Source organism: Procambarus clarkii, chromosome 2 (assembly GCF_040958095.1).
Source record: "Procambarus clarkii isolate CNS0578487 chromosome 2, FALCON_Pclarkii_2.0, whole genome shotgun sequence".
NCBI classification, from domain to species: domain Eukaryota; kingdom Metazoa; phylum Arthropoda; class Malacostraca; order Decapoda; family Cambaridae; genus Procambarus; species Procambarus clarkii.
In genome coordinates, this window is record NC_091151.1 from 17,914,906 (window position 1) to 17,927,145 (window position 12,240).

The 12,240-nt window shown below is 40.6% G+C and overlaps 1 protein-coding gene across 1 annotated transcript in view; it reads right to left on the reverse strand.

Moving 5' to 3' along the window:
• The window catches only part of Acadvl (Acyl-CoA dehydrogenase very long chain), a 224,065-nt gene that overhangs the window by 165,455 nt on the left and 46,370 nt on the right, over window positions 1-12,240 (reverse strand). The window contains exon 2 of the mRNA XM_045748593.2: window positions 10,575-10,791. Within this exon, the coding sequence (XP_045604549.1) occupies window positions 10,575-10,791 (217 nt within the window). The remainder of the gene's footprint in view (window positions 1-10,574; window positions 10,792-12,240) is intronic.

Below are 12,240 nucleotides of genomic sequence, written 5' to 3' on the forward strand. Positions count from 1 at the left end.
GTCTGTGTGATTGATCTCACAAGGGAGTATGGCAGGTCCTCATCAACAATTTACACCATTAGTAAGGGAATGAGGAGGTAAGGGAGGATGCTCCCTCTTCCACTGAAATCAGGGAAGTGTTTGGAATGTTTGAAAAGGTGAACTCATTCGTGGAAAAGCTGCCCTGATAAAGCAGTGACAACCAGGTGTGTGAAAATGTTTAATTAATTTATCACTTTGTGATAACACTTTATGAAAGTGTTATCACTTTCGCAGGTATATGTCACTTGAACGTGACACACTTTTTTTCTCTTGAATGCACCCAAACACCGCGCTCAAGCGTCATTTGAGCAAATATTTCTATAAAATCCAATTCTTATCCGATCGACTTGGGAATTGTATACATGTTTGCCATGAAATTTCCGTTTTCTTTAATAACCACATTGCCTATTTGAGAAAACGGCATTGTATTGTATCTTCGTGGTAAGACTATTATATTGTTGACACAACGAGTGTAATCAACGTAGTTTTTTATTTGGTGCTGGTCTAACGCATCCTTGTGTGACATTTGAAATGAAATTTGGGTGAAATTCCCAAGAAGAGAGAGTCCGCCTGACTCAGAGGTGGATTCCCCTTCCACACCATAACCCCTCTCCTCCTTCCCACCTCTCCATCGTCTCCCTCAAGCCAGCAACTACTCTTCATAAGGTAAAGTAAATATTAAAACACTACAACAAAACATTTATATTTACATGTGCAATATTATATTTACATAAAAAAAAGTCATACAAGTATGGATGTTTTTGGGAGTGGAACGGATTAAATTTATTTCCTTTATTTTAAATGGGGAAATTTGTTTCCAAAGACGAGTTTTCCAGGTAACGAGCTCGGTGCCAGAACGGATTAAACTCGTTAATAGAGGTTCCACTGTACTAGTAATTATGTAATAACAAATAAATAAGTTTCCTAAAAGCAATGTGCACAGGCTGAAGTTTCCTTCAAAAATATTGTGAGTTTTTCCTCCCGGCGGCCTACGTAACGTGCTATAGCTGCCCCACCCCAAGTGGACCCGTCCAACACTGGTCAACCCATGTGTGTCCGTCCCTCGCGTTATACACAGTGCTGCGCCATTAGTGAAATATTTTTTTAAATAACTTTTTTATTTTCATAGTAACTTTAAACATTTTTGGCCAAGACTCCTTGAGGTTATCATGAGATGATTTCGGGGCTTTTTAGTGTCCCCGCGGCCCGGTCCTCGACCAGGCCTCCACCCCCAGGAAGCAGCCCGTGACAGCTGACTAACACCCAGGTATCTATTTTACTGCTAGGTAACAGGGGCATAGGGTGAAAGAAACTCTGCCCAATGTTTCTCGCCGGCGCCTGGGATCGAACCCAGGATCACAAGTCCAGCGTGCTGTTCGCTTGGCCGACCGGCTCCCTGCTACCAGACTATGTCTGGTAGCAGCATCAATCGTTCTGGAGGTGTTAAGAGGAAGAAGGTTATCCTAGCAATTAAAGACAAGTTACTTGTTGTTCAACCAGTGAGGCATCACAGGCAGCCAAATGCCTTCAACAAGTGAAGTGCCACAGGCAAGCCAAGTGCCTTCAACAAGTGAGGCGCCAGCAAGCGCCTTCAACAAGTGAGGCGTTACAAGCAAGTCAAGCGCCTTCAACAAGTGAGGCACCACAGGCAAGCCAAGCGCCTTCAACAAGTGAGGCGCAAGCAAGCGCCTTTTAACAAGTGAGGCGTCACAGGCAAGCCAAGCGCCTTCAACAAGTGAGGGCATGCAAGCGCTTCAACAAGTGAGGCGCAAGCCAAGCGCTTCAACAAGTGAGGTGCAAGCCAAGCGCCTTCAACAAGCGAGGCATCACAGGCAACCTAAATGCCTTCAACCAGTGAGGCTTCAGCAGCTGGCAGTCAAAACTAACTTTCCTTAATGAACTGTACAGTAATTTTAAGTGTTAATTTTAGTGTTGTGTTAGTATAGGTTACGTAAATTGTTAAGAATTCTTAACTTCAAGATGTGTGGCATCAATCAAGAAGACGAACACCGACAAGGTAAGTTGAGGTTTCTAGTTGAATATTTAATAATTATATGTGGCAAGGCAATTCAAATTATGTTGTTCGTAGTATAAAAATAGTTGGAAATGGTCACTTTTGGACTCGTAGGTGAAAAAGTACCATTATCCGGAACACACACAAACACACATACATACACACACATACATACATACATACATACATACATACATACATACATACATACATATATATATATATATATATATATATATATATATATATATATATATATATTATATATATATATATATATATATACACACACACACACACACAAAAAAAAAAAAGTTACAAAAAGGTGACACCCCAAGGGTCAACACTTGCAGCAGAGGAGCTCCAGCATATTTCAACAATCCTAAGTATTGTTGTACAGGTTGATGATAGTGAGTGGTGTCCCAGAGAACATAAAGGTATAGTGCTCTTGGAAAATAGGTGAGATAACAGGAAAGTGCTAAGGGAAGTGAAAAATCGGATGAGAAAAAGTTGCCCTAGTGTTTACAGTGCAGAGAAGAACATTCAAGATGGCCACTAGCAAGGGGGAAAAACAAAACAGAGCTTGATTTTGAGGGATTCAATGAAGAAAGCATTGATTTTAGTAGTCTACATAACAAGTTGGTAAATTTAGATACTATAGTGAACTCTCATGTAGAAATAATTAGTAAATTGAAAGAAAGTAATGACCATTTGAATAGCAAAGTTTTTATGTCTTGAGGGTTTAGTGAAAGACTTGCGCAAGGATAAGAATCAATTGGAAACAAATTGCAAAGCCATGGAAGAAGAAAATAAACTCTTAAAAATAGCTTTGGAAGAAGTTAAAGTAAATTTAAACATAAATGACTACAATAGGTTAGGTAAGGAAATTCAACAGGAGAAACAGCTTTTGTCAGCACAGATGGAGGAAGTTACACAGGGAATAGAACAGTGCAAGAAAGATATGCAACTCACTTATGCACAAGTGGCCAAGGAGAAGGAAAAAATAGAAGAAGCAGTAAAGGAAGTCAAACACTGCAGCAACCAAGATAAAACAAACATTAGGCTAGAAGTGAGGAAAGAATTGGCATCTAACCCGAAGTTGGTGCAAAACACAGTTGATCGGAGTAAGTCCCTGATCATTTTTGGCTGCAAAGAAAAGGCGATAACATCTAGGTCAGAAAGAGCTGTAGAAGAAGCTAAAGTAGTAGATAAAATTGTTGGCCTCGTAGAAGGTCTTATAACCATAGAGAATGTGTGCGACTACAGGAGAATAGGCAGGTACGTAAAAGGGAAAGATCAACCTTTGAGGATCACCCTAAACGGTGCCAAACAGATGGAAGAAGTACTAAGGAATGCTAGAAAATTGCAAAGGGATGAGGATGGGAAAGGGTGGTCGTTAAGACGAGATCTTTCAAAAGAAGATAGAGAGAAGCTGAAACTGAACCTCACCGAGGCAAAACATTTAAATGAGAGCAGGAATGAAGAAGAAATAAATTCTTTTTTCTACAAAGTGATAGGGGTAGGCAAACCAGTAAAGTGGTACATAAAGGCAAACCAACAAAATCAATAGAGAGAGGGGAAGTGAAGAATAAGAAGAGGGGGACAAGTTCCTGAAGATTGCATACACCAACATAGATGGAGTAAGATCGAAGATACTGGAGTTAAGTGATGTAATACAGCTGCAGACACCAGACATTGTTGCACTCACGGAGACAAAACTTGAAGATGTAATTTTAAATGAGGTCATATTCCCAAGGGGCTACTCAATTTGGAGACGGGACAGAAAAATTAGGAAAGGCGGTGGCGTTGCTGTGCTGGTAAAAGAACACCTAAAGGTGAATGAAATAATGACTGCCAATCCACAAGAAGTTGACATAATAGCACTAGAGATCTGCCATGAGGATGATAAACTAATGATAATAAATGCATATAGTCCACCGCCAAGCAGCACATGGTCAAAGGAGGAGCTAGATAGTAAACGTGAAGGTCTTATAACAATAATGAGAGAGATTATAGCGAGAGCGGATAACGATAGATCACGACTGTTGATAGTCGGTGACTTCAACTTGAAATCCATAGACTGGGAAGCATATGAATCTAAAACAGAAGATTTTTGGACCTGTAAATTTGTAGACCTCATCCTGGAAACATTCTTGTATCAACATGTTAAACAAGCTACGAGGATGAGGGAAGGGGACGTTTCCTCCATGCTAGATTTGATATTTACCAGGAAGGAGGAAGAGATATTTGACATTCAGTACCTTCCTCCCTTGGGTAAAAGTGACCATGTCTTTTTGGGAATAAAGTATGCAATGCGTTATAAGCTGGAAGAAAATAAGGAGGTTGAACCAGTTGAAAAACCAGACTTCAGGAGAGGACATTATGGTGACCTTAGAAATTTTTTTAGTGAGTATAATTGGACAGACTTGATGCTAGGCAAGGAAGTGAATGAGATGTATGTCAAGTTTTGTGAAATATATGATAAAGGCACAAAAATTTTTATACCAAAACAGAGATGCAGGGCCAGAAAACAGGATTGGTACGACAGAAATTGTGAGAGGGCAAGAGACCAAAAGACACAAAAATGGAATCAGTATAGGAAGAGGCCAAACCCCAAAACATACCAGCGATACAAAGATGCGAGAAACAACTATACAGCAGTAAGGAGAGAGGCAGAAAGAAATTTTGAAAAAGGGATAGCGGATAAATGTAAAACAGAACCGGGCCTATTCTACAAATTCATAAACAACAAATTGCAGGTAAAGGATAATATCCAGAGATTGAAAATGGGAAACAGATTCACGGAAAATGAAAAGGAAATGTGTGAAACATTAAATGAAAAGTTCCAAAGTGTGTTTGTACAAAATGAAATCTTCAGAGAACCAGACACAATAAGCATTCCAGAGAACAACATAGAGCGGATAGAGGTGTCTAGAGATGAAGTGGAAAATATGCTAAAGGAGCTCGGTAAGAACAAAGCAGCTGGCCCAGATGGAGTTTCACCATGGGTTCTGAGAGAATGTGCATCTGAGCTCAGCATTCCACTTCACCTGATCTTTCAGGCATCCCTGTGTACAGGAATCGTAGCAGACGGGTGGAAACAGGCTAACATAGTTCCAATCTACAAAAGTGGCGGCAGGGAAGACCCCCTCAATTATAGACCTGTATCATTGACAAGTGTAATAGTGAAAGTATTGGAAAAGCTAATCAAAACTAAATGGGTAGAACACCTGGAGAGAAATGATATAATATCAGACACACAGTATGGTTTTCGATCTGGAAGATCCTGTGTATCGAATTTACTCAGTTTCTATGATCGAGCCACAGAGATATTACAGGAAAGAGATGGTTGGGTTGACTGCATCTATCTGGACCTAAAAAAGGCTTTCGACAGAGTTCCACATAAGAGGTTGTTCTGGAAACTGGAAAATATTGGAGGGGTGACAGGTAAGCTTCTATCATGGATGAAAAATTTTCTGACTGATAGAAAAATGAGGGCAGTAATCAGAGGCAATGTATCAAACTGGAGAAATGTCACAAGTGGAGTACCACAGGGTTCAGTTCTTGCACCAGTGATGTTTATTGTGTACATAAATGATCTACCAGTTGGTATACAGAATTATATGAACATGTTTGCCTATGATGCTAACATAATAGGAAGGATAAGAAACTTAGATGATTGTCATGCCCTTCAAGAAGACCTGGACAAAATAAGTATATGGAGCACCACTTGGCAAATGGAATTTAATGTGAATAAATGCCATGTTATGGAATGTGGAATAGGAGAACATAGACCCCACACAACCTATAAATTAAGTGAGAAATCTTTAAAGAATTCTGATAAAGAAAGATCTAGGGGTGGTTCTAGATAGAAAACTATCACCTGAGGACCACATAAAGAATATTGTGCAAGGAGCCTATGCTATGCTTTCTAACTTCAGAATTGCATTTAAATACATGGATGGGGATATACTAAAGAAATTGTTCGCGACTTTCGTTAGGCCAAAGCTAGAATATACAGCGGTTGTGTGGTGCTCATATCTTAAGAAGCACATCAACAAACTGGAAAAGGTGCAAAGACGTGCAACTAAGTGGCTCCCAGAACTGAAGGGCAAGAACTACGAGGAGAGGTTAGAGGCATTAAATATGCCAAAACTAGAAGACAAAAGAAAAAGAGGTGATATGATCACTACACACAAAATAGTAACAGGAATAGATAAAATCGATAGGGAAGATTTCCTGAGACCTGGAACTTCAAGAACAAGAAGTCATAGATTTAAACTAACTAAACAAAGATGCCGAAGAAATATAAGAAAATTCACCTTCGCAAATAGAGTGGTAGACGGTTGGAACAAGTTAAGTGAAAAGGTGGTGGAGGCCAAGACCGTCAGTAGTTTCAAAGCGTTATATGACAAAGAGTGCTGGGAAGACGGGACACCACGAGCGTAGCTCTCATCCTGTAACTACACTTAGGTAATTACACACACACATACACACACTCGTTGTGAGGTTTGCAACGAGACTCGTCCCAGAGCTACGAGGGATGGGGTATGAGGAGCGCCTGAGGGAACTGTGCCTTACGACACTAGAAAGAAGAAGGGAGAGGGGGGACATGATAGGAACGTATAAGATACTCAGAGGGATTGACAGAGTGGACATAGACGAAATGTTCACACGGAATAGTAACAGAACGAGGGGACATGGATGGAAGCTTGAAACTCAGATGAGTCACAGAGATGTTAGGGAGATTTCTTTTAGCGTGAGAGTAGTGGGAAAATGGAATGCGCTTCAGGAACAGGTTGTGGAAGCAAATACTATTCATAATTTTAAAACCAGGTATGATAGGGAAATGGGACAGGAGTTATTGCTGTAAACAACCGATGCTCGAAAGGCGGGATCCAAGAGTCAATGCTCGATCCTGCAGACACAACTAGGTGAGTACACACATACATACATATACAGGTTATTTATATACATATATATATATATATATTATATATTATATATATATATAATATATATATATATATAATATATAATATATATAATATATAATATATATATATATATAATATATATATATATATATAATATATATATATATATAATATATATATATATATATATATATATATATATATATATATATATATATATATATATATATATATATATATATATATATATATATATATATATATATATATATATATATATATATATATATATATATATATATATATATATATATATATATATATATATATATATATATATATATATATATATATATATATATATATATATATATATATATATATATATATATATATATATATATATATATATATATATATATATATATATATATATATATATATATATATATAGCATCTACAATTGTGTTCACCATAGGGAACCACTCAGCTTGTATGGTGACGGTAGCAGACAGTAACAGGTGGCCACACACAACTGATGTTCCCTCCCTCCCTCACTGGTTCAAGGCCACACTCACTAATATTCCTCCTTCAAGTACTCACCTAATTGTGCTTGCGGGGGGTTGAGCTCTGGCTCAACGTCCCGCCTCTCAACCGTCAATCAACAAGTGTACAGGTTCCTGAGCCTATTGGGCTCTATCATATCTACACTTGAAACTGTGTATGGAGTCAGCCTCCACCACATCACTTCCTAATGCATTCCATTTGTCAACCACTCTGACACTAAAAAAGTTCTTTCTAATATCTCTGTAGCTCATTTGGGAGCTCAGTTTCCACCTGTGTCCCCTAGTGCATGTGCCCCTTGTGTTAAATAGCCTGTCTTTATCTACCCTATCAATTCCCTTGAGAATCTTGAATGTGGTGGTCATGTCCTCCCTAACTCTTCTGTCTTCCAGCGAAATGAGGTTTAATTCCCGTGGTCTCTCCTCGTAGCTCATACCTCTCAGCTCGGGTACTAGTCTGGTAGCAAACCTTTGAACCTTTTCCAGTTTAGTCTTATCCTTGACTAGATATGGACTCCATGCTGGGGCTGCATACTCCAGGATTGGCCTGACATATGTAGTATACAAAGTTCTGAATGATTCCTTACACAAGTTTCTGAATGCCGTTCTTATGTTGGCCAGACTGGCATATGCCGCTGATGTTATCCTCTTGATATGGGCTGCAGGGGACAGGTCTGGCGTGATGTCAACTCCCAAGTCTTTTTCTCTCTCTCTGACTCTTGAAGAATTTCATCTCCCAGATGATACCTAGTATCTGGCCTCCTGCTCCCTACACCTATCTTCATTATATTACATTTGCTGGGTTAAACTCTAACAACCATTTGTTCGACCATTCTTTCAGCTTGTCTAGGTCTTCTTAAAGTCTCAAGCAGTCCTCCCTCTGTCTTAATTCTTCTCATAATTTTGGCATCGTCAGCAAACATTGAGAGAAATATATACTGCTTGTGGTGTTATTACACTATATACACACATTATATATATGTATCTACAAGTATTGTTCACGATAACTGTTCAACTAAGCTGGTATAGTGCAAAAAGAGCATAGTAGCCACCCTTACATAGCATCACAAGTCATGCAGATGTCGCCACCTCCCTCTCCCAACACTCCTTTTGCCGTTATTACACTATATACACACGTTATATATAAGTATCTGCATGTTTTATTCACCATAATGAACCATTAAGTTGGTATGCTGAGTCAAAAAGCAGGAGTGGCTGGCACACCAGCCAGCCACTCACCTCACCTTACTCACCAACATTCTCTTTCCACCTTACTGTTTTTGCTTATATATTTTCACTTATATACAGACGTTGTACATAAGTATCTGCATGTTTTGTTCACCAAAGCGAACTATTAAGCTGGTATAATAAGTGCAGACAGCAACAGGTGGCCACACAGATTAAGCAGACTATGCTACAGCCCTCCTACCCTCAACATTACTCCTCCCACAGCACAGCCCAAATTATTACAACAATCCTGCTATTATCAGAATCCTGGTCATTTATATCACAGTCAGGGATCTTCTGTAATACAGTACTATCATCGCTAAATAATACCAGTTATATACATTTTTGACATTTTTAAGCGATGCTGTGGTCACAAGTTGAACAGGAATGCTGTGAGCTCATGCTGCGTGCGCCAGCCTTGGTGGCTCACTCAGTACTGAGGCCCTCACACCTGGGAATGTTGCCCACGATTTAAAAAAAAATGGAGCCTGTTTACAAGAGCCCTGAAGAAAGCGATGTGAACCCTGTGTATCCGCGGCCCGTTTAAATCTTGCATAGTACTCCAAAACTTTATATGCAGTGATGTGCACTTTTGCGTCAGTTGCTCAAAACTCCATATGCAGTGTTGCACAGTTTAAGGGTTAATACATCTTCCCAAGTCAACTAATTACAGTTAATACTTCTTCCCAACCTGGTGGAGGATGGTCAGATGAGGTGTAGGCCTGTAATATAAGTTTCCACAGCACAGTCAGTCAGTTACGGGCTATTCATGCCTGTTCCACCTCTTGGGTGGCTTAATCTTTATCAATCAGTCAGTCAGTTTAAAGACCCCCCATCCGTCCCCAGATGTGTATTATCAGCTACTGATGGATATTGGCTCCAACGGGCCTGACAGCTGAATGGACAGTGCTTCGGATTTGTAGTCCCGAGGTTCCCAGTTCGATCCCTGGTGGAGGCGGAAACAAATGGGCAGAGTTTCCTTCACCCTCATGCCCCTGTTACCTAGCAGTAAATAGGTACCTGGGAGTTAAGACAGCTGTTACGGGCTGTTTCCTGGGGGTGTGTGTAATAAAAAGGAGGCCTGGTCAATACTGGGCCGATGGGATGCTAAGCCTCGAAATCATCTCAAGATAACCTCAAGAAGATGAGCCTCCACTTATGGGCTCATAATAGCCCATGCTACTTGGAACTTTTTTGTTCTGAGTTGCTGAATCTAAAAAACAGCATCAGTCAGTCAACAGTGGTTCAGCAGACACTTGAGAGATACCGCACATCTTCAACATTCAGCAACAACAATGTAACACTCCACGTGTCCAGTTCCTACCCTCACAAGATGCTTCAGCCTTGACACAGAGCAAGATAGCCAGACTCCGGCTGCACCGAGCTTCCATGCTGTCATCTCACACTCGACTCCGCCCACATTCAGAGCGCCACGCTCTACACTCTCATCCCGCATCCGAGCTCAATATCGCCAACCTCACTCAGCTCTCTTCCGTGCCCCAGGCTTTGTCTCAACTACAACAGCCCTTCACTACATTGCCAACAAACTACTGTTGTAACCAAGACTATACTATATAAATAAAAAAAAAAAACACTAAACTCTTTGTGCCTAATCAACCAAATAAGTAATCATAAATATATGTTACAGTATGAAGCAATCTCAGGTAGATAGCTCAGGGAAGCCACTGGTGAGCTCCTTTCAGAAATAATGTCCTAAACTAGATCATCCAAGCAAATTTCCTATGAAAGGCATTTACATGATATATTTGGTACATTAGCATTTGAACCTAAAGCACAAAGCACAAGACTCACCATAAAGAATTTTTCAGTCGGGTCAATAAGCATTTCCAGTGTCTCTCTCTGTTCTGCAGTGAGTATGTCTGGGTAGGGAATGGCTTGGTCCGTCACAGCTGCGCCACGGTAAATGTTCATCACAAACGATTTGTTGGACTCAACTTTCTTCTTTAAATGTTGTTCCTTCCCGGAAACATTTTCTGAGGCTGCTGGCTGGGCCACTGATGACTTCAGCCTAAAATGGGCACAAAAAATATAATTTATTAAATAAATAAATGGTGATTCACTATTATATTAGAGTGAAATAAAGATATTCTGTGGCCATCATTCGTGGCTCCCTGAACCTATCTCACGGAGATGGCTCCCAACTACTAGATCACAATGGCTGTATAGTTATGTTTGACCTACCAGGAACCATAGCCAGAATCTGGTGCCCTCCCCCCCCCCACTCCTCACAAAGATGCAGAGAGCAGGTGACACTGCCACCACACTGGGAAAGCATCCAGAAACTCAGCAAACCACTATTCACTACTTTGGTCTCAATGAATACAGACCAATGAACTCCCTCCAAAAATGTAAACAAATGATCAGCTCTCTTGAAACTGGTAAAAGCTTGTTACTACTACCCCCACCACCCCCTGCCAGTTCAGGGGAAGGGGAACTAAAGTTTTAGGCGCTCCAAGCCAGTTCTGGCATTTATGCAAATACATTTAGCTGTCAATACACACAGAAATCACAATAGCGAGATGCATTAAATGAACAAATCTAAAAGGGCCATGATGAGGGGTTCGAACTTACACCCGGAATGATCGCAGACGCTGCCTTAAGTCGACTAAGCCACGACATGGTAAAAGGATTGTAACCGGGAGTTCCACTGACCTCAAACAAATCCTGCAGCCTCTCCAAGAAACAAACCAGGGTTTTACACAATTCCCCCATGCACTCGGGCTCTGTCAACAAGCTGTTCTACCTCTTTGCCCTCACTTCAATACACACAGAAATCACATTAGTGTGATGCATCAAATGAACAAATCCACAAGAGCCGTGATGAGGTCTCCGTGATGAACCCTCATCATGGCCCTTGTGGATTTGTTCATTTAGCTGTCCTCTGCAGGGTTCGTAGGTTGTCAAATCGCTGCACAGGTCCCACTGCTTCTAAACTAAATGCCAGCCATCCTTATACCTGTACAGTACTGTGTCCTGCAGGTAGAAAGTGGGATCATTTGCTTACTGTTGTTCCACATTTTAGTTTTAGTTAGCTTCTGGTTTGTGTTGTGTGGACCTGGCTCATAGGGTGTGCTTAGGGATACCCCTCCCTGTGTACTCCCTGGTGCTGTCCCTCCACTAACATGTTCCCTTTTTCCCTTCCATACCAGCTCTTGCCTTGTGAGAGTTTAAGGACTGTTAGATTTCTGTACCATGGTGGGGTGACGTTCCCTCTTTCTGCCCCCTATCATGCTGCCTGTCGGGTCAGTGACACCTATGACCCTGAGTCCTATGGGGCTTGTTCCCCAATGTGGTTCTTCTCTCTGATCCTCCAAATGAAGTGCAATCTTATAATGCAGTTGCTATCTTGAGGTTCATTTTGCCCACCTTTAGTATTTGTGGCTTTGTGCCCAGTTGGATGCCCCAGAGTTAATCCGTCTCATTTTTAGGGACACAAAATTGGGAACGTTGGTGAGTT